Source organism: Sciurus vulgaris (genome assembly GCF_902686455.1).
Source record: "Sciurus vulgaris genome assembly, chromosome: 5".
Classification (NCBI taxonomy): Eukaryota; Metazoa; Chordata; class Mammalia; order Rodentia; family Sciuridae; genus Sciurus; species Sciurus vulgaris.
In genome coordinates this window covers 10,338,280-10,360,160 of record NC_136465.1, presented here as the reverse complement: position 1 = coordinate 10,360,160, position 21,881 = coordinate 10,338,280, and the positions used below count along the sequence as shown (strand labels likewise).

Below are 21,881 nucleotides of genomic sequence, written 5' to 3'. Positions count from 1 at the left end.
GAACCACAGCCCTGGAAGAGATGGATGGTCCTTGCTGGGTGCAGATCAAGGGCTGCCCCACTCTGGGCCTCGGCCAAGGAAAGTGCCTGGTGATATCTGGCACCAGTATGCCCCAGCCCTTCTGCCCCCAAGTGGACTGCAGGGCATTTGACTCAAGGGCCACTTTCCAGAAGGGACCCAGGGCAGTTCCATTCATGTGGCATCCTCTTCCAACTGTACCCAGACCCCCACACAGTTGAAGGAGCAGCTGACTTGGCTTTGTCTAACCACTTTACTCGCATGCGAGATGGACAGGAGACAAGAATAACACAAGGAACATCCCTGTAGATCCCCGGAGATCACCTCAGGAGCCTGCACTAGACGGAGAGACAGGGAGGGAGAGCGGGGCAGGGGCTACATTCACAAGAGCAGGGAGGAGTGAGGCCAGAGGGGCCACTGAGTGGGGGTCTCAGGAGAGAACTGGGGAGCAGGGCTTGGGCCAGGGTCACAGGTAGGATTCTTCCTGATGTGCCAGGAGGAGGGAGGTTCAGAAGGAGAGGACTCGAGATGGAGGGGGAAGCAGAAATCCGCCCTACTCTGCTTCCTGCCTGGGGTCTCCACACTGGATGGCTTGCTGTACACCTCTGATGGCTGCTGAGGTCCTGCCCTCAGGGACTGGACAGAGCTCAGGAGCGGCTCCACCCACTGGGCTCCCTGTTCTACAAGCAGCACAGAATGGTCCAGAGCAGGTCAGACATGGCGGGGCTCTGGGAAGTACAGGAAGGGCAGGCTGGAGGGACACCCCCAGGACATTGGCATCACCCAGCAGCTGTAGAGCCCAAAACAAGGTTCAGTTTTTCCCCTCAGAACAAATGAGTGCTGACTCCCCTCACCCTGGGTTAGGTCCAGGGAAGGAGAGAAAAATAAAAGGCAAGGCCCGGGCTGTGAGCTCAGAACTGAAGGAGCTGGAAGCGGAGATGACTTCCCAGTGAGGTGTGCAGACTGCAGACCCAGCAGGGAGCAGGGTGCTGTGGAAGAAGACTACCCGGGAGCCTTTCCAGTTTGTCCCCTGCACATTCATGGGCACGTGGCGCCCCACAGCAGCAGCCCTGAGTTCTGACGGCCACTTTGCAAGGAAGAGGGAGGCCTGATGCCTGGGGGAAGCCCTTGGGGTGCTGAAGGTGCTTCCAGGTGGATGGGAAGGCCCCCCTCCCTGGCATCATCCCTCACCGGGCCTGCTCCCCACTCCTTCTGTAAAGGTCCCCATGTGCCCCTCCTTCAAGGCCATATTGTTTCTCTTTGTCCTGGTCCCACCCCTGTGTCCCCCTGCGTGACCCTTCTGCAGGGCAAAGTCCTTCATCTTTTCTAGCTCCTCTAGCAGATTCCAAGCACTAGGCTCAGTAGCGTCCAAATGAAGTGTCCAGGAAGACCTTCGTTGCCAGTGCTCTCTCCACAGAGGCCCTGCAGGCAGATGGCGCTGGCCCCCAAGGGCACTTCGGAGGCAGCTGCAGTTAAAGGCGGTCATAGGTGGCTGGCAGGGCTGCCTTGGAGCCAACACAAGGGACATGACATCAGATCATTCCAGCCAGGAATGGAGGAAGAAAGAGCCCCAGGGTTCCCAGGAAGCAGACGATGATAAATAGCCAGAGGAAGATCCTGTCGATGACCATGGCGACACACTTCCAGTCTTCTTTCACCTGGAGGGAGAAATGGGCTCACGGTGACAGAGGCCAGGCCTCAGGAAGAGCTCCTCCCATGCTTGGCCCCCACAGGGATGACCATAGGGCTGCAGCAACCGCCGCCTGAGACCCAGGGGGAAACCAAGATCAGCACAGGTGCAGAGATGGGCAGGAGGAGAAGCAGGGCTGACCCAAGTCCCACACCACCCTCCCTGAGTCCTTCCCATCTCGCCCTCCACACTGCCAGGGCTCACAAGTTCTGGTACAGAGACTAAGGAGATGGACCCTCCCAGGGGCTGCAGTGATTTCAATGCAGAGAAGGCGGTAGGTGGGGTAGTGTGACTCAGGGCAGGCTGGGGGGTGGGTGGGCTTTGTGGAGCTTGGACTCACAGCCCAGGCCAGGGATCTGGATGCCTAGCGGCTCCCACATTAATGATTAATTTTCTTATCCACTCAACAAGGCCACCCAGCAATCCTCTCCAGCCGTTCATCCTTCTCTAGGTTGATAAGAGAATTCTAATGCTGAGCGCTGGGTAAGACAGGGGCTGTGGATGGGCCCAGCCTGGTCCAACCGAGTCCACAGGGTTCCCGGGCAAATCGTGAATTTCACAAAAGCCCCCATGAGCAAGGAGGAGACCACCCAGCACAAAAGAAGAAGGCCACAGCTGCAGGGGCCAGCTCCCTGGGGCTCTCCTGATGCCCCCATCCGTCCTAAACCCCTGCCAGCTCCTGAAGGTGGTGGCATGAGCGTGGCACTGCAGAGTCTCCCAGTGAGCCTGGGCAGGGAGTTTTTTTTTTTTTTTTTTTTTTTTTTTTTTTTTTTTTGCTGTGCTGAGGATTGAATCCAGGGCCTTGTGCTTGCAAGGCAAGCACTCTACCAACTGAGCTATGTCCCCAGCCCTGGCAAGGCATTCTTGACCTCCTGCCAACAAGTGTCCCAAGAGCTGCCAGCTGGATGTTCTCTCTCACAACTGATTCCAGACTCTTTGGGGCCATGCCTGAGGAAGACCAGCCCTCAAGGAGGGGACCAGGTTGGTCCAGCTAACACCTTGAGGTGGGATGGTTCCCAGCTAAGCTGGTAGAGTCACCCAGGGGAGCCCCTCACCCGGGCCCAACGCACCGAAGAGTCGGCATCCTCGGACCGCAGGTGGTCAGCAATATAGTGCACACCTTCCAGGGCCTTCTGCATGCGAGGCGACAGCAAGATCTCACGCTCCCCAGAGGAAGGTTCTGTCCTGGGCCCTGGGGTCCCTGGGTACAGATGTCCACGGCCACAGAGGACACCCATGGAGGGGGCCGGGCAGCCTGCACACACCCATCTGCCTTCCTCCTCCTCCTCTGCCTCCTCTCTCTCCTCTGCATCCACACTGGTCTCCAGCCAGTGACAAGACGGGCCGAGCTTCAGGCCTGGGGACTCGTGGGGCTCCACGGGTGGCAGAGGGCGGCTCATCAGCAGCCACCGGGGCACACGGCCCAGCAGGGCCGCCCGCACCCAGCGGGGCATGCTGTGGGTGCGGGGCGAGCGGTGGTGCACGTTGAGCACGAAGACCGTGACGACGATAGAGAGCGTGACGAAGATCATGGTGAAGAGCAGGTACTCGCCGATGAGCGGGATGACCAGCGAGGTGGACGGGATGATCTCGGTGATGAGCAGCAGGAAGACGGTCAGCGAGAGCAGCACGGAGATGCAGAGCGTGATCTTCTCGCCGCAGTCGGAGGGCAGGTAGAAGACCAGCACGGTGAGGCAGGAGAGGAGCAGGCAGGGGATGATGAGGTTGATGGTGTAGAAGAGCGGCAGCCGGCGGATGACGAAGGCGTAGGTGACGTCGGGGTAGATCTCGGCGCAGCAGTCGTACTTCTTGCTGTTGTAGGTGCCCGTGGCGTTGATGATGGCCCACTCGCCGCTCTCCCAGTAGTCCTGCAGGTCCACCGTCTGCTCCATCTGCTCCAGGTCGATCTTGGCCTTGTCGTAGGTCCAGGAGCCAAACTTCATCTTGCAGTTCTGCTGGTCGAAGGGGAAGAAGGTGACGTCGATGCTGCAGGAGCTCTTGTAGATGGCGGGCGGCACCCAGTGCACGGTGCCCGTGGAGAAGAGGTGGGCCTTGGTCATGTGGGTCACTGCGAACTCCCCATCTGCACTGCGGAGAGGAGAGAGCTGCGGGCCCCGCACACCCACCCGCCCCCACCAGACTGCGGCAGAGAGCAACCCCCACACGAGGCAGCTCTCCGCAGGCCAAGCGGCTTGTGTTTTGCGAGGATCCAAAATCTCCCCAGGAGACAGACGTGCTTCCGTTTTCTTTCCATCTATTGTTATTTTAATTGCAAAAGTTGGAGTGAAGAAAACTGGAAAGTCCCAAGAATTTTTAAAATACCCACTATTAACATTTTGATGTTAAACGGTCTCAGGTCCATTCTACTGTCGTGGAGACCGTGATTCTAATGGTATTGCACATTTGAGATCATGGGATGTATGTAGTTCGATTGCTTGTTTTTATTCATTTACTATTTTAGGGTGGAGATTTGGGAGTGTACTTTCCCTCCCCAGCAGACGTGAGCAAGCAGCCTCTCAGGGGGAAAATCATGACTTTTCCACCTGGTTCTTTTGTTCTTTGCTCAAAAGAGACCTAAGATTTTTGCTAGTGAGGAAACTTCCCAGAGTCCATGCATCTAACTCATCCACTAGGACCCCACCCCAGGAAAGGGAGCTGGGATCCCTGCCCTGGGTGAGCCACAGGGGATGAGACAGGCTCCGGACCTCAAGATAAAGGAGGCAGCTCGGCACCAGCAGGAGACTGGTTGGAGTCCTCTGGGAGGACTCAGCCAAGAGAAGGAGGGAAGCCCCACAGCAGAGTCCTGCAGCGACAGGAAACAGCGGGGACCAGGGGCAAGCTTCACAGTGCTCCCTGGGGCCACCTGGGGACACTGGAACAATGGTGACCAGTCAGGCAGGACTTCTTGGAATCCTGAGTCCCTGAGTTCCCCTGGGCACTGGTGCAGTGGGTTCAACTTCCCCTTCCCTTCCCATGGTCAGTTCTAAAGTCCAGGGAATCAGAATATAAGGGAGTTTCCCATGGAATAGTTCCAGGGTAGAGAGATAGGCTGGTTGGAAACAGGGACTTTTGAAAGAGACTAACAAATACATCAGGTGAAAAGTTAAAAAAAAAAAAAAAAAAAAAAAAAAAAATTAAAAACTTTGGTCATTTCACGTAGTTACCACTAGATGGCAACACACACCCATCTCGGGGAAGGAACAATTCTGTTGATTGGCGGCCTATGAACTGGGAGTGGAGAGTCTGGGTGGAGCCAACGCTTCTGTAAGCGTCCCCAGAAGTTTGGACTGGATTTTTGTCTTATCAGAAGAGTTTCTTGTGATAATCAAGCCGTAGTGGCCAAGGCTTTATTGACAATCCTAAAACTTAAAGTTATATCTGACCTTAGGACTTTGCTCATATCTCTCCAGATGTACAGGAAGCAGAAACTGGACCGGCCTGGGTGCCAGCTCCCGGGCAGAGTAATGGGGTGGGGGCATGAGGCAGCAAAACCCTGGGCACCTGTGGTGTCAGACCGGCAGGCCACCTGGTGGTAAGTTGTTTGTTTACCAAGGCGGCTTATGTGAGAGGGTGCTGGGCCTGCCCTTACTGGACGGTGTAGGGCCCTGTCATTGCTCCCCACTGACCTGCCTGGAGACACAGAATCCAGAAACGGACCCCCCCCCCCCCCCCGCCCCGTTTCATTGTTCAAAAAAACAGCATTTTTAAAGTAGGGTCCCATGGATCGGGAAGTGCCGGGGAAGCTGCGCAACGCGGCCGCAGGACTTCCAACAGCTTTTAAAGTGCTATTGGGCTCTGGTGGCTTCCAAAGGCCCTGGAGTGGGGGGGTGACAGACATACAATGTGGCCCAAAACGTGGCCATAGGTATTCACATCTCACAGAAGCCGCAGTGCTCCTTAGAGCCCTGCTTTAGAAAGCATTTTTTAGACATTGTAACACCATCTTTTGAATTTTAACTTCGTGATCTCTCAATGAAGAATTACCTGATGCCAAACAAATGAAATCAAAGTCTAGATTTCTATTTCTTCTATCAAAAAGTATCTTAATTAATTGATTTTTGCCCACTGGGACTCTCTGGAGACTTCCCCCGCCCTCCAGCTTCTCATCGTTATGGTGAGATGGATCCTTTTTGGTCTTGAATCCAAGGCAAGTATAAAATAACAGGATTAAAGAAAAAACATACCCAGTGAGTTTGTTCTTCAAAGGTGCTACCGTAGGATGCTCCTTACCTGGTCGGACGAAATTGCCATCCTTCAAAATTTCAACTCTTAAGGCATTGTTAGAGAGCCTGAACCACATTTTTCAAATACTCAGAATAGGCAAATTTTTGTCCCACTAGCACGGTGCTGGAAATGAGTATACACTCAGCGCTCAGTAAATGTTGGTGCATAAGAGGGAGAGAGCAGAACCAAAGGATTAAAGCACACAGAGACGGGGGTTCTCTGCTAAGCACTGAGAGGGAAGTGACGCAGCCCGCCAGGTCCCCTTGCCGCCCCTAGGGGGGTCTACCCAGATTCCCATGGCTTCCTACTTGTTGTAGAGGACAATGTCAGGGATCCAGATCATCTCTGAAGGGACCCGGAGGGAGGTGACGTTGCCGAAATCAGCTGGGTTCCAGCGCAGTTTGTAGTCGCTCCACTCCTGTGCAGGGGAGGCCACCTCGCTGCAGTGCCAGGGAGGGGCCTCCGCAACCGAGGCTGCTCTGTGGGATCCAGGAGCCCCCAGAGTCCCTCAGAACAGAGGAAAAGGGCCAGGAAAGGGCTCTGACCAGGGAACCAGCAAACTCTCCCAGATGAACACCCTCCTCGCTTTGCCCCAACCTTAGTAGCCCAATCCCAGGCAGGCAGCAAGTCCTCTGGTCCCCAGCCTGCCTCCCAGCTGACCACTCCAGTGCGCCGTTGCAGGCATCTGTGCTGAAGTCACATTTCAGCGCATCACGGTTTACAAGGGTGTTTTAGACTCTCCATCTAGGAAGAGCCTGCAGGGACAGCCGGCCAGGGAAGTGATTCCCCATTGAACAGATGAGGACGCTGAGGATCACAGGGGTGAAAAGCCTCATGCCAGAGGCTTACAGCGGAGGCAGGGAGCTATCTGTGACCTTCAAACCAGGTTCCAGAGACCTCCCCGCCCAGGGGCCAGAAGGAAGCAGGGCACGCTCTGGCCTCACTCTTGCTTCCCACAAATCACATCCAAGCCAATCTGTGTTTCTCCCCCCAAATCAGATTCTTATTCTCTCTCTCTTCCATCTGTCACGTTTTCAGGTTCAACCATCATTTTGGGGTACCCACGTCAAGTTGGGGCATATTAATGCCCTCAGGCATGTGGTAGGAGAAGGAATCACTTTCATTTTACAGATGAGGAAAGTGAGGCTCAGAGAAGCTATGCAGCTTGCCCAACGTCACAGGCTAGTCAGAGGTGGCGATGGATTGACGACCAGCTCCCACCACCGGGCGTGCTATTTCTTGCCTCCCACCCAGCCCCTGGCCCAGGTGACCAGACCCCGAGGACAACTGTGGTGACCTAGGTTCTGGGCCTGAGACCACACACACAGTACCTTCCTTGCTCTGGGGTCCCCAGCTGGCACATCTGTGAAGATGAGCCTTCTGACCCTCCGACAGGTCAGGGAGAACAGCCTCAGAAGGGACCCGCTCAGAGCCCTGGGCCAAGCATCTAATTTAAAACCGAGTAGCTGACACATCACAGCCCACCACCATCAGGGGCCCTGGAGGGACAGGACTTTCAGAAAGGGTGAGAGCCAGGCCCCTCTTCAAAGGACTCAAACAGAGAGGCCAGTCAACATTCTGGTGGTGCCTCTCTGCGTGTGAACCTCTGCAACAGGGACAGCCAGGTGCTGGTGGGGAGTGAGCGTGGTGGGCAGGGCGCCAGCTCCTCTTTCTCACACTCTCTACCACCTCCACGTCGGGGCCTTCAGAGAGGCATGACAGAACAGGAGGGGTAAGGTAATGAGACCTGTGTCCCCAAGTCTGCCTCTAGGAGCGGCCCATCAAAGAGGGCCACGTGCTGTTTGGTTCTCCTTCCACTGAGGGAGGGGATCGCTGGTCCCTCCCTGAATCTAGCTGTACCCTGTACTGCCCTAGCCTATAGCATATGACGAGATGGATGTTGAGCACAGTCAGGCCACGAGAGACCAGCAGCATCCACTTTTGTCTCTGGGGACTCTCGTTCTGGGACCCCTGAGCCACAGGTAGAAATCTGACTCCCCTGTTGGGGACACTGCAGGGAAAAACCCTGAGAGGTCCTGGACAGGGCGAAGAGCCCAGTCAGGTCCAGCCTTTCAGAACCTTCCAGAGCCTTCCAGAACCTTCCAAACACCCCTGCTGTGTTAGCAAAGCTGTCTTCAATCCTCCAGAACAGGACAGCCACCAGCCAGATGTTACCAAGTAGTCACCACGCAAAGCAGAGGAAATCACTCAAACTCCTGGCCATGAAACTACAAATAGGATGACCTTTCATGACTTGAACTTTGGGGCTGTTTTACAGGCAGCACAGACATGGACACTGGGTGTTCTCTGGGGCTCAGAGTTGGGCACACCTGGGCGCCCCTTTACAGGTCCAGCTGCACCCTGCTTCTCGTTTCTCAGTAACGTGGGCAGAAGGAGACCTCCATGGGGTTTTGATGGCAGTGTGGACTGTCCTCAATCAGCAAGGACTATGAAATGTCCCTTTCCAAGAAAGGCATCGCTGGCTCTCTCACAGGTGACATGGGACTCAGAGCCTGGCCACGCGAGCACAGCCCTCTGGAAAGGACACTTGCAAGCAGATGGCTTGCAGAAGACCCAAGTGGTAAGATGCCCCACTGTGAATTCAGCGGCTTGCTACTGCAGGACCCCTCGCCAGGGAAAGGGGCAGCGTCAGGGAGAGCCCCTCACCTGCCTCAGCCAGACGTTGGTGGTCATCATCTGGTTCTTCTCATCCTGGCCAGTAAGAGAGAGTGAGGGCAGCAGAGTCCAGGGACAGGGTGAGCAAGAGGGGCTGTGGGGACCCCCACTCCCAGGAAGAACCTCTGCATGACACCCAAGCCCAGCCGTCCCTCCAGCACGCCACTGGCACTTGGATTCTTCAGAAAACCCACAAAAGAAAACCCAGCACTGCTGCCCCATGGTGCCCTGGAAGGGGACCCCGGGCCAGGGTGGGGCTGCAGCAGCTCAGCAGGAACGGGCTGAGGTCCCGCTGTGATGGAGGTGGCTGGGGGCTGGGCTGGAGGGGGACCCAGAGGAAGAGCCCGGGGCGGGAGGGACAGGCCCACCACGTCGATAAGCTGGGCGATGGACAGTCCGAAGCGCACGATCACCACGTCCGAGGTGTTGGGCACCGGCCGCGCCCAGCGGTTATAGTCCCCGAAGAGGTGTTTGAAGAGGCGGTCCTCGGCCTGGGTGCGGGAGCCAGGCTGCGCCAGAACTGCGGGGAGGGACAGAAGAGGAGGGGCTCCAGGAGGCAGCGGGCACGTGGCTTCCCACCCAGCAGAGGCCACCGACCTCGCTGAGCACCAGCTTGCTCATGGGTCAGGAGCGATGTGACTCCAGATCCCACCCCACAGCCTGCAGGGGACTCGCGGTGACAATGTCCACCAGAGCTTTGCACGGCACCAGGACGCGGTGAAACCAGGTCTCACCCTCATCAGTCCTGGACATCAGTACCTTTCTGGTGTTAGATAAGAAAGCCAGGGGACAGGCACTGCAGCCGGGGAGAGTGGGGAGACAGACCAAGAGGGGAGACCCAGCCCCCATCCCAGGAGCCCTGAGGGCCGGGGATATGGGGCAGACCCCTGGTCCGTGAGGCGTGAGCTACAGGGAGGGTCCCCCCATGACAGCGAGCCTGGCAGTGCGCAGCGTTCATCCCCACCCACTGGTCAGAGGAACCACCAGTGCCAGCCAGGGCCCTCTGCCACTGAGGACACCTCCCTGAGTCATTCCTAAACCACCGGCGCTTGCCGCTTCTCCCTGCTGGGCAAAGCACTCCAGATCTCTCGGCTAGTTGTCACTACTCTGCAAACAGCTTCGGCACTCGAGCGTCTGCGGCCTGAGCAAATGGAGAACTACTGCTGCAGATCCAGAACGCAGCAGCACCATCGGGGACAGAAAGCCCGCAAGGACAACAGCCACCACGCGTGTGTCCTGAGTGGCCATCGGGGCCCAGGTGCTAGGTGCAGGCTTTCCTTCCATCCCCACAATAGCTCTGGGAGGTCCACAGTGCTACTCGTGTTTGGCAGATGAGCAACACGGAAGCTGGGGACATTCAAGGTGACACAGCTGTTAATACTATGACAGCCCCTCCGCCTTCTCCCTGTGGAACCGGGCACCAGCTCCTGACCTCTAACATCCTTGCAGCCTTGAGGACTGAAACGAGTCCACCTGCGAGAGATCCCCCACCCGCATGCGAGTGCACAGGTGCGAAGGGTAAGGCAGCCACTCACCTGCCGGGAGCAGGAGGGGCCACCACAGGCCAAGCTTCCTCCAGGACAGCAGTGCAGGACAGGAGGGGCCCATGGTTTCAGAGGAGGGTCTGGCTTCCCCTGCACATCAGAAGGAGAGCAGGTCCAGGTTTGCCGTGGGTCTGACCTGGCAGGGCGTCACCAGGCTGGCGTGGCAGGGGGCCACTGAATTCTGCCAGGCTTCTTCTGCCAAACGTGTCCAAAGCCAGGGAGGGGCCCTAAACCATGCCTCCGTGACACTCCCAGGAGTGGGTAGAAGGCCTGCCAGGAGCACAGGGCTCCTGGACTGTCCCCTGCTCTGCTGAGGAATCAGTGTCTTCCTCTTCCCAGCATCAGCCAGTGGCTCTCAGACAAGGCTGACCCACCAGGGGCAGCACCACTCTGGCCTCAGTGCCTGGTCTATAAAATGGGGATAATCCCACAGCCAAGGGCAGCCAACAGAAGAAGACAGGTACTAGTCACAGTAACCAAACGGTGCAAGTGGCCCAAATGTCCACCAGATTATGAACAGGTGAAAAAGCGCGGTACCCATGCAGCAGACTGCGATTCAGCCAGAGAGGAATGAGGAGCTGGCGCTGTGTCACGGGGGAAGCCTGGGAACAGCCCAGACTCAGAGGGGCCAGCCACAGGAGCCCCCCACGGATGAGGCCTTCGGTGTGGGAAGTCCAGGGCGGGAAACTCCCCGGAGACTAAAGACTATAGGAAGTGGATCTGGGACGGAGGCTGTACAGGGGTTGCTTAGTCATCGCTGGGTTTCCTTCTGGGGCAACGAGAAAGCCCTGGAAATACACAGCGGGGATAGTTGTACAGTTCGGGGAAGATACTAAAATTGACCAGTCGGTGCGTTTCTAAAGGATGATTCTATGATACGTGGAGTACAGCTTGAAAATGCTGTTACTAAAAAATAAGCACCTTCTGGATTGATACGAAGTAGCGGACTCTCAGACCGTGGGGATGGCGGTTCGGGCAGAACCCGGAGCCAAAGGCTCTAGCGGTGAGATGGGCACAGTGCCAGGGATGTCTGAGCTACTGGACTTGTAAGGGCAGTGAGAGTTGAGGGACGCAGTATTTTAAGTTCATGTCCTATTTTATGTCATGTGTGGTTTAAAACGTGTCTCTAAGGTAACATGTTAAGTATTACCTTTAAAAGTCGACACATCCAAATTAGCATTTAAAAAAAAAAGAGCCATTTCTATTGGCAGAGAAGACACCTTCTGTTTGGGTGCACTTTGCATATTTAGTGCAGAGACATAGCGCTGGCCTTCAGCACCAGCTGTGGGAGCAGGGCTTCCTTTGGGGATGAGGAGAATGTTCTGGAATGAGGTAGTGGTGATGGGTGTAGAGTGTTTTGATTGTGGTAAATGACACCAATGGTCAATTTTATGTTATGTGTATTTTAACCACAATTTCTAAAAAAAAAATTTTTTTGAAAGAGAACATGGATTAAAGAATGCTTTAAAAATGTAAACCACCACATACCCGAGGAACTAGAATGATCATTAATGGAGTCATGAAGCCACCTTCTCATTCTCAGTCCTCCTCGCCCCAATATGGCAGCAATGGGTCCAGACATCACCCATGATCCTCTGCTTCTCCCCAGACCCATCACACTGCGCCCTTCTTTCCTCTTGGCAGGAAAAGAGAACCAGCCTGGAGGTTGCGAATGTGGTCTTAGGTCCTGACCAAGTCACTAGGCCCTGCTGGGCTTCTGGTTTATCCATGAGATAGGGCTTGCCTTCTCTCACCCTGCCGACCTCCAGGACAGGGGCAGGGAGCAAGCGGGGTGGTTTGTGCTCCTGGAAGCTCCAGAGCCCTGCAGTGGCCGGCTGGGCATGTGGCTGCTGTGCTTGTCCAAGCCCCAGGGCTCCGTGCCAACACACAGCCACAGATTGTGCCGACTGGGGAAGAGAGGGTGTGGGAAGGGCTTGAGGTGAGTGTCAGCTGCCTGGAATTTCTGGGACTTATTTATTGCAACAGGCTCTTCCAGGGCGTGTTTTGGGGAAAAGGCCTCCCACATCAATTTTCCCAGGAGATTTCAATGCAAAGACTCGCTGGAACTTGAGATTTATGATTGTCCCCTGTTCCCTTGAGAGAATACTGCCCCTGACCACCAGCCCCCCTTACCTGGCGCCACACCACCTGAATGCTGCCCTGGGTCTTCCTGCGTCATTCTATCTCTCTTACAGGGGAACGTTTCCTTCCTGTCCCCCAAATGGTTCCCAGAGGTGGCTGCTCTGGAGAGCTCTCCCAGAAGGGGTCCCCATGTGGGAGGGACAGGGGTTCTGGCCCTGGGAAGTTGCCTCCCACAATAACTGCATGCTCGCACCACTCAGGAGCTGCTCTGTCACACTCCAGGGCTCCAAGGGGAATGCAGCTTCATACACACGTCTATGACGCTAACGGCCCTGAATGCCGCACAAGGTTTGTGTGGCGCCCACCTGCCTGGTGAGCAGAGTGACTTGGTCCAGGGTCTCTGGCCCTCGGGTCCCCTAGCGCTTCTTCCAAGCAGACCCTCTGCAAAGAAAAAGCACAGCTAACCTTTTTCTAGGGAAAGCTCTCAATGCCATCTCGCTCTTTTCTCTTGTAACCGTTTTCTCCTATGTACATATAGACCACCTGCTCTCTCAGGGATTAGAAGCCATTTTTACTTGTATTTGACACTTTTCCACATTTCCCAAATTTCCAATTATAAGCTGCATCAATTAACACAATGGTGCATTTTTTATAGGCAGCAATATCTGCTGTTTGGATATGTCCTCCCTAACCTCGTGGGTTCACACAAAATTAGGAAGACTCCGTCTGAACAGAGTACAGTTATCCAGGCCAGCTGTGGGCAAGGGGCAGCAACTCAGGCTCATCAACAGATGCGTGGATACACAAAACGTGTGGTGTGCATACAGCAGAATATCACTCAGCCTTTTAGGAAGGAAAATTCTGGCACATGCTACAACATGGATGATATAAGCCAGACACTAAAGGATAAGCACAGCATGATCCCACTTACATGAGGCACCTGGAGTAATCAAATGCACAGAAACAGGAAGTAGAATGGGGTCGCCTGGGGCTGGGCGGAAGAGGGCCGAGGAGTTAGTGTTTAACCTGCAGAGCAGCAGCTGGGGAAGATGATGAGGTTCTGGAGATGGATGGGGGCCACGGCGGCAGAGCAGCCTGGACGTTGAACTGTCACTGAACTGCTGAGTGGGTGAAGTGGTAAATGAAAATCAAAATCAGCTTGTTCCCCTGGAATCACCTTAGCATTGGGGCCTCTCATAGGCCCCACAACTGGGCGACGGTCTGCAGAGGCTTCTGGGGAAGAGCAGAATTCCCTGTTGTGAGCTGGCTCCTTCAGGGTGAAGACTGGGTCTTCCTCACTTCATCTCTCCCCAAGCCCCAAGCCCAGCCCCAGCTGGCGGTGAACTGCAGGTAGGAAGGGGCACCTTCTGCTCTGTGAGTTCGAGGTACTCAGATCCTGTGTGCCTGGATCCAGGGTTCTCCATGTGCAGACCACTTACTCCTCCTTCCAACCAATATCATGACTGAAAATTCTAAGGTTATAATCTGTTTCACTTTTTAACTAAATACATTAAACAAAAGATTTTTCCCCCTTATTAATGAGATTGGGAATCCAGGCATACTGAAACTGCATCATTTAGAGACAAAGAGAGATTCAGACTCTGGGAGAATGTGCAAATGAGATGCCATCAACTCCAGAGGATATAGTCCTGCAAGATGCCTCACATTTGCATCCTTTGTAATTAGCCCACTATGATAATTTCATTAATTTGTCACCAGAAACCAAAGGAGAAATTGTTCCAGGTAATTGACAGTAATTAGCGTCAACTCCCACAAAGGTATTTAAAGAGAAAGAGCTCTGGACTCGGACACTCCTTATGGCTGGATTGGTGGTTTTAAGGGAGGGGATGACAGCAGGGGTGACATTCCTATTTGTAAAGTCTGGGTAAATGGGATGCGCAGAGAAGCCTTTGCACAAGATGGCGTGGCAGAGTGCTGAGTGCTCAGACAGCAGCGTGGCCATTGGGCTGGCGCTCCCAGTGTCTACCCTTCTCCCTCACACCCCACATCCCATGCAGCCTCTCGCCCACCTGGATCCTGGTTCCATGAAGCCAGCATGCCCTGAGTCCTATTCCCTATCTGTCTTCACACTACAGCTGCTTTTCAGCTTCTCACCCACTGGGCCGTGGTCTGCACTTTTCACAAGCACCCCTTCTCCCGAAAGTCCACTTAGGTCCCCCAGCCTCTCTCTGCCGTCCAGAAGCCCCACGCCTCACAGCAAGCAGTGAGTCCCAGCTCTTCCGCTACTGCAATACCATACCCCAGAAGGAGCCCTTGATCGGAGGCAGTGATACTGCTTCTCCTTCTAAATGGAGTGCTTCAGGGATAGACAGAGTACCTCCAGCTTTTGGATCTGCTCTGCATCACAGAAGTTTAACCTCTCAAGGTCAGGTACACTCTTAAAGGTCACCTGCGCTTCCAGCCTCCCAGGCAGGAATCCTCCCCACCTCCAGCCTCCAGCTATCCCAGCATGAAGGAGTTGCTGCCTCCCAACTCAGTAAATACCACTGGTGGCTGTTAATCTTCATGTAAGATTTATAGAATATTTATTGCATAAATAAATGAATGAGCAAAAGAGTGAGTGGTAGAAATAAAGACATAGAAGCAGATTCAGTACCATAAAACAGTGCTCATGAAACTCAATTATCCGCAGCAGCCCAGAGACATTATTGCTCACACAGGTTTTGAACAGCCCCCGACAGGGACAACCAGGAGGCTAAAAATTTTCCCAGGAGCAGGCAACTACTGTCACTCTGACAAGATCCCCTCCTAAATATCCACAACCTGCTAGCATTCCTGGGAACCCACATCACAGTCTCCCCACAAACACAGCAACCCTGCTTACCTGTGGTCACAGAGGAAGACAGGCCATTTGAGGGACGCAGGGAACCAGCCTGGCTTGGAGATTCAGAGTAGCTGACAAAGTCCCCCAGAACAGAGCGGCAGGAGCAGTGGAGTTGGTCACTTCATTCTTTGGTCAGATGTGGAAGCCTGGGGGTTTAGGAGACATCCTGTTGGAATGAGGGACACTTGCCGGGAGGATCAGCTTGGCTTCCTGGGAACTTCTGCAGAGTGGTCAGTTTTCCTGGGATGCCTGCTCTGGGAGTCAGACAGCTTCGTGCAGGTGCAACTGCGGAGAGGCCAGCCCAGGCGCTGCAGGGGAAACTCAAGCCTGACCCAGGAGGACCCACGGGGTGCAATCCTCCCTGTGCATCTCCCCTCTCTCTCTCTCTCTCTCTCTCTCTCTCTCTCACACACACACACACACACACACACTCACACCCTCTCTGGAGGGGAGGAGGAGGAGCCTGTGACTGTTCAGCCTGTGTCCAGTGGGGGCAGAGGCAGCTCTGCTGTGTCTGTGATGTCTTGCTCCCTGCTGAGGGACCCTCTGCTCTAGGGCCACCACCTGCGCTTCCTGAGCTCACTCCAGGTGAGTCTGTGAGTCTGCCCAGGTCTTGTCTGTCTCACAGCACTAGAGCTTTTGGTAAAATAGGAGCGAGAACAGAGCCCCGAGCCACCCAGTCTACACTTACCTACTTCCCTCCGCTCTGGATGACCCCTCCCCAGAACCAGTGACCTGGGGACCACCAGCACTCTCATGCTGCAGCCTGGCCTGGCTGCTTGCTTATCCCCACCTCGGCCCCTCTCCAGGTGACCTTGCCTTCTATTGTCTAGAGAAGTGAGGTCGTTGTCCCTCAGTCCATAAACTGACCTCTCTTTGTCTAGTATCACACCTGGTGCCTGTGACCTTGATTCTTATTAAGCAGTCTCAGGCATTCTCGTAACTGTGCCTCTCCCTCCTGGCAGGCCATTCCCTCCTCGTGGCACTGAAACAAGCTTATTTCCTGCTCTAAAAGCTCAGAGTTCTGTTCCCCATGCTACTTGGGATCTCAGTGTCCTGACTTTGTTAAAAGCGAAGGCCCTGCACACGCGCGGACGGCTGGGGTTGGGCTTCTAGTTCTGCCCCTAAATAACTGTGGGGTCTTGGGCGGGTCCAAGCTTTCTGTGCCTCAGTTTCCTTATAGGTAAAAGGAGGATGGGGACAATGGTTGCTACTTCATAGGCTTGTTCTGAGTTGGCATAAACCCTGTAAAGTGCTTACATCAGTGGAACTGAACGCAGCCCATACATATACACACATAGGGGAGCATACAGTTCTTTTGTTTTGTATATGATTGCTAGTATCATCTTTGAGAAAATTAAAAGACATAAACACAGAATAATCATAAAACACTTGTAGTCTCACTATCCATAGTTAACAATTGTTACTACTTCACCAAATTTACACACACACACAAGAAGTTGGATGTGTACCTTCTTTTTCTGGAGAAAGGAAAACAGAAGGAGGGAGGGAAGACAAGAAGAAGGGAGGGAAGAGTATCACAGATCGCATCAATCAGGATTCTTGGTTGCAAGCAATAAAAGCCTATCGATTAAGCTAAGCAGAACATGAGTTTGTTAAAGGGCAGTGGCGAGCTCACAGCAGCCCTTGGGAAGCTAGAGGAGCTGTCTGCAGAACAGGTGAGAACAAGGGACGCATGGGCTCCACCCGCAGCCCAGGGCAGGCCCCTCTCCAGCATGGCGGCCTCACGGCTGCCGCAGAGCTGAACACAAAACCGAGCGACATCCCTGGGACTGCCGTCCCTGCTGAACCTGGGAACCGGCCGTTCCTACTGCTGCCAATGCTGCCACAATTAATTCTGATTAATTCCTGATTCCTCGTGTCACTAGCTCCCTATGCAAAGGTCAGGACAGACACATTTGATTAACCATGTGACCCAGAGGAGGCTGGGGAAGCAAGAATCTGGGGTCTGGGGCTTCTAGGTGGAAGGCATGCCGGGTCACCTTCACGCGGGCCTTGGATGGTCCCAAAATACCTTTTAAAACCATTAATGCCAAGAAGCCCCCAAATCTAGTGCTTTGGCTGCACACTCAGCCTTCCATAATCATACTTTGAAAAACAATATGTTTACACCTAATTGTTGTAAAAGTTGTACCGAGAATTTTTTTTAATGAAATGTGGTGAGACATGAGGACGTGGAAATCATTGCTATCAAGGAAAGAGTTTATACTCACAGATCCCTAGGCATACCATGCAGGGCCACAAGCCCCAGAGTCAGCCAGCAGACGGGAGGAACAAAGGAAAAAACAAGGCTGAGAGTCTCTCTTGGGGCTCTTGGTTGCTGAACCCCTGAAAGTGGGGTTGCAGGAGAGATGTAACTTTGTTCATTGGTGTAGCCCTGTGGGAAGTGGACGCTGAGCAGATAAAGACAGAATCTAAGAAAACACAGAGCACAGACATCACTCCAACATAAGTGCTCCTCCAAACGCCGACAGGATGCAGCCCAAGGTCTCTCCAGTTCCTCTGTCCAGCTCTAAGACCAGCCTCTCTGCAGACACCGGTTCTTGCTGTAGTCCCAACACAACATCATCTTGAAATTCTGTTTTCTATTGAATAAGTTACAAAGTTCATCAAAGACATGCTGCTTATAAAGTAATGGAGTGGGCAGGAAGTAAAATAAATGAACCAAGTAAGGAAAAACTCTGGGTATGCACAGTCCTCGTGTAGCAATAGGTCATTAGGCCAGAGCTGGCTTTTGGCGTGTTCCTGCCCACCCTTCTCCAGAAGAAGCATCTATTCTAGAAAAGCCAACCCCCTTCCATCACAGCAAGGGTTAATGAAAGCCCAGGGATTAATATCATCAACTTGCCAGTCAGTGAATAATTGGAAACTCTGGGTTCAGGATTTGTGACTGCTGCCCAGAAGATGGACATCAGGCAATGGCCACAGGAATAGACTCTGTAGTTGGAGTCACTTAGTGAAATTTGCAGTGACCCACTGACACTGCACACGACCACCCATCTTAGGCGGTGTTTGGGGGTAATCAAAATGAACACTCCCCACTGCTGCAGTCCTCAGTGTGGTTCCCCCTATGTTCCCCCCAAACGTGGCACTGGTTTTATTTTCTGTGTTGTGCAGCAGGGGGATCTGCAGAGCTTCCTTGCAGTCCTTCCTTCAGCAGACAGATGAAGAACATGGGCCATGCACAGGAAGTTTCCTGTGTGAGTCGGCCTTCTGTTACTGTGAAAAAAAAAAAAAAAAAAAAAAAAACAGCTCATAGGAGGAAAGGTTTGTTTGGGCTCACATTTCAGAGGTTTCAGTCTGTGACAAGTTGGCTTAGTTGCTCGGGGCCTGAGGTGAGGCGGTGGCACAACATGGTGGACGCACGTGGTAAAGGAAGCTGCTCACTTCATGGTAGCCTGGGGAAGAGAGAGAGCGGAGAACTGGGCTTACAGAATCCCTTTCAAGGGCGTACCCTCAATGATCTAACCTCCTTCCACTAGGTCCCACCTCCCAAGCACCACAGGCTGGTGGCCAAGTCTTACACATGGGTGTTTAGAGGACACTTATCCAAACCAGTGTATTTCCTTAGCTGGAATCTTGCCACCAAGTGCCAGGTCACTTTTCCTGTCCTCACCATCAAGATGATGGTCTTCCCTCACCAAGGCACATCTCGGGAAGGAAGTATCTCACGAGTCCTTTCATATTAGGAGCAAGGCAAGCAGGTGGTACAGCAGAGAATCCATTCCAATATTCCCATTCCGAGTCTTCCACTGCACTGTACTGGTTTCTGGTATGGCGCCCTCACTTGGCATGGACTACCAATTGGGTGAACGGTGAGCACCGCCCCCACTGTTCAAGGCTGTGGTCTAACCCCAAACCTCTAGAAAACGTACCCCCATCAGTCACTCAAACCTTACTATGACTTCCTGTCCTTGGTCCAGTACCTCCAGGATTCACGTGGACACACCCTCCCCAGACTCCACACTCCATGAGCAAAGACTTGAAGATCTTGAAGACTGGGGTGCGTTCTGTGTCTCCTCCCAGGTTTTCCCCTGCCACTGCCTGCTAAGGCCTATGGGGATCTGGCTGTAGTTCAGATAAAGAGGCAGGGAGGTGTGGTGGGTTGGGACATGAAGAAGTGTGGCCTGCCTGGTCACAGTAGAACTTTCAGGCAAGTTGTTGCAGGAGTTTTGGAAAGTCGGAAACAAGCTCATCAATCAGAGAAGCAAACAGCTGCCATTGTCAAGGGAGGTTCCATGGCATTGATCACGGTCAATACCAGTTCTTAGAGCCTCATTTCTCCCTAGCCAGTGCTAAGAGTTAGACCTAAGCAATAATGGGGCAAATCACAGGATCAAAATTAGAGCATGGTTTTTAGCCGTCTGGGCAGTTGTCGGTTTTTTGCCCTTTCTCTCCAAGTGTACCTTCAATGTATTTCTTTAAGCATTTCTCCTTCAAAATTAAACTTTCTTAGTCAAGAGCATCAGAGGGACATTGCAGGAGAATGAGACAGAGTTTTCTTGCAATTTCTGGCACAGGCATGGGGTGGGGGGGCTGTTACAGCCTCCACCTGGCAGACTGTTGAGTTTGCAAATAAAATAACCCTGTAGCAGAGGTAAAGGATGGGGTGGGAGGTGGGGAATTATCCTCAGCGCGTGAGAGTGCCAAATCTAATGCCTCAGAGGAAGACAGGTCCCTAGATAGAAGCCGCTGTCAGAGGTGGCTGGTCATTGTGGGAGGAGGAAAGGTGACAAGGAAACAGGCACAGGTGCATGTATGTGGGTCAACGAGGCCCTGAGAGTTGGTGGAAGTTTCCAGAATGTTCCAATTTTCTCCATGGAACAGTGAGCAGTAGACACTGGCTCAGAATAAGGACAGGGGAGAAAGTATTGGAGACTTGAGGAGAGAGAGGAACCTAGTCTTCTGGGAGGTTAGGAGAGAGGAGAAGCAGAACTGGTGGGCTGGGAGTGGTACAGCTGGTGATGCGACACTGATGTCGTGGGTCTTCAGGGGGATCTGGGAGCAGCAATGAGGTCATCTGCACAGCCCCTGCCCAGTGGCATGGGGAAGGAGGGGAGAAAACAGCAGAGCCCTTGAGATGACACCAGGGAGGGCCAGACGCCAGGTAAAGTGAGAAAGGAAGAGGTGAGGTTGAGGAAACAGTGGATTTTGCTGCTGATGAGCCTGGGATTCCAGAGAGTTCCAGAAAGCACAGTAGAAAGGATCTGGGAGTTGGGTAGAAGCGTAAGTGCCTACTCTGGCTGATGACAGGCTATCAGCGAGGACTCTTAGGAGCTTGGAGAACCAAGACTGGAAAACAGACAAGAGCAAGGCCACCACCAAAATCATAACGCAGGACCAGGCCCCAGAGGATGCCTCTGCTGCAGCTGACTGCTGAAGGCCGCGGGGCCTGTGCCACACCTGCCAGTGACTGCAGTCCCTGAGCTCCTGCTGGACTCACAAGCCTGCATCAAGTCTGGGCTGGTACATGTGGCCTGGGGCACCTAGCTCACAGGCCGTGGTCCTAGATTTGAGGCAGGCTGGGGAAACAGGCAGGTGGCATTTTTGAATTCTAACATCAGAGGGCTCTTTCTTCTGCCACGATTCATGGGTTTGAATCTAGGGTGGATTGGTCTTATAGTGTTTTTGTTTACAGCACAGAACTTCCTTTTAGTCACATAAGCAGAACGAATTATTAAGGACACCAATAACTCACAGAACTTTAGGGAGGATGTGACACTCTAGAGCAAGAACACACAATGAAATCAGAGCTGCCATCTTGCCATTTTAACAAAGCCATCCCTGTGCCACCCACTGGGCACCAAGTCCACTCCGGACCAGACTGAAGTTCCATCTCAGCCTCCCTAGAAAAGCTGGGCACTAGTTCCAGTGCCCACAGCTGCACCTTGGCTTGCCCCTTCCCACCAGGCCAGCGCACCCAACTGGCAGAACCCATGCCACGTGGCCAGCATGGAGGGAGCCTGGGAAATGCAGTGCTCGAGGCAAACTCAAAATGTTTGAGTTAGAAGAAGCTTTTTGACGGGTGTTGTGCACCCCTCAATGACGGATGTTCACTACCGGCTCGAATTTTCTATACATAGAAGGAAGTAGAAGGAAGCTATGGATGTTGGGTAGCTAGAAAAAAAGACAAACAAAAAAATGACAAGTGGCCCCCACAGATATCCCCAGTCTCATTCCTCTCATTCCCCCTAAAGCAACTTGTCACTATTTGAATAGATCATAGCCCTAAAATGAAAGCTCTTCAGTGGCCCCATTTCTGTCCCTTATACTTGCTGATGAATCCCAAGTCCTAGAACAGTTCACAGCACATAGCAGGTGCCTTATACATATTTGTTGAATGAATTAAAGAAATTCACTGATTGCACTAAACAAAGACAAAACTTCAGGGGAAGGTAGTGCTAGAAAACTGTGCGAGGCAACTTGAATTTGAGCTTGATTCAGATATGTGCGGGCAGGGGCAAGCGGCAGTGTAAACTCCTCCTGCTACCCTTAAGATTTAAACAGAGCTTTAAAGTAGGGCTGGGAAACCAAGGCTTTGAAGGAGGTAGGGGTGGTAGGAAATCCCCAACAAAACCTAGGGAGCTCAAGGAGACTGGTGAGTTCCATGTAAGTTCCTGAGGAATTAATGATTGACACCAGGTGTCATTTATAAATGTTCATGACTAGCCATTTTTATGATTTCATGCTGTCACCTAAAACACATTTCATAAAATTCAATTAAAAGACATGGTAGTTAGGATTTGCATTTCAAAAAGATATGCAGTTCCCATAACCCGGT

At 53.2% G+C, this 21,881-nt stretch overlaps 1 protein-coding gene across 4 annotated transcripts; it reads right to left on the bottom strand.

The window, feature by feature from the left end:
* Positions 1 to 50: 50 nt before the first annotated feature.
* On the bottom strand, positions 51 to 15,417 carry CHRNA2 (cholinergic receptor nicotinic alpha 2 subunit). Of its 4 annotated transcripts, XM_079141283.1 has the most exons (8): positions 15,080 to 15,417; positions 13,166 to 13,355; positions 10,144 to 10,242; positions 8,977 to 9,128; positions 8,600 to 8,644; positions 6,241 to 6,350; positions 2,779 to 3,796; positions 51 to 1,676 (listed from the first exon to the last, which is right to left on the bottom strand). In XM_079141283.1, exons 3-8 carry the CDS (start codon positions 10,214 to 10,216, stop codon positions 1,551 to 1,553), a joined length of 1,524 nt encoding a protein of 507 aa, XP_078997409.1. In that variant the 5' UTR covers positions 10,217 to 10,242; positions 13,166 to 13,355; positions 15,080 to 15,417; the 3' UTR covers positions 51 to 1,550. The 4 variants fall into 4 exon arrangements, 3 of the variants coding, with proteins under 3 accessions (XP_078997409.1, XP_078997408.1, XP_078997410.1); XM_079141282.1 differs by lacking the exon at positions 13,166 to 13,355; XR_013764013.1 differs by lacking the exon at positions 13,166 to 13,355 and having other exon boundaries at positions 1,538 to 1,676; positions 2,779 to 3,791.
* Between the last annotated feature and the right edge of the window lie 6,464 nt (positions 15,418 to 21,881).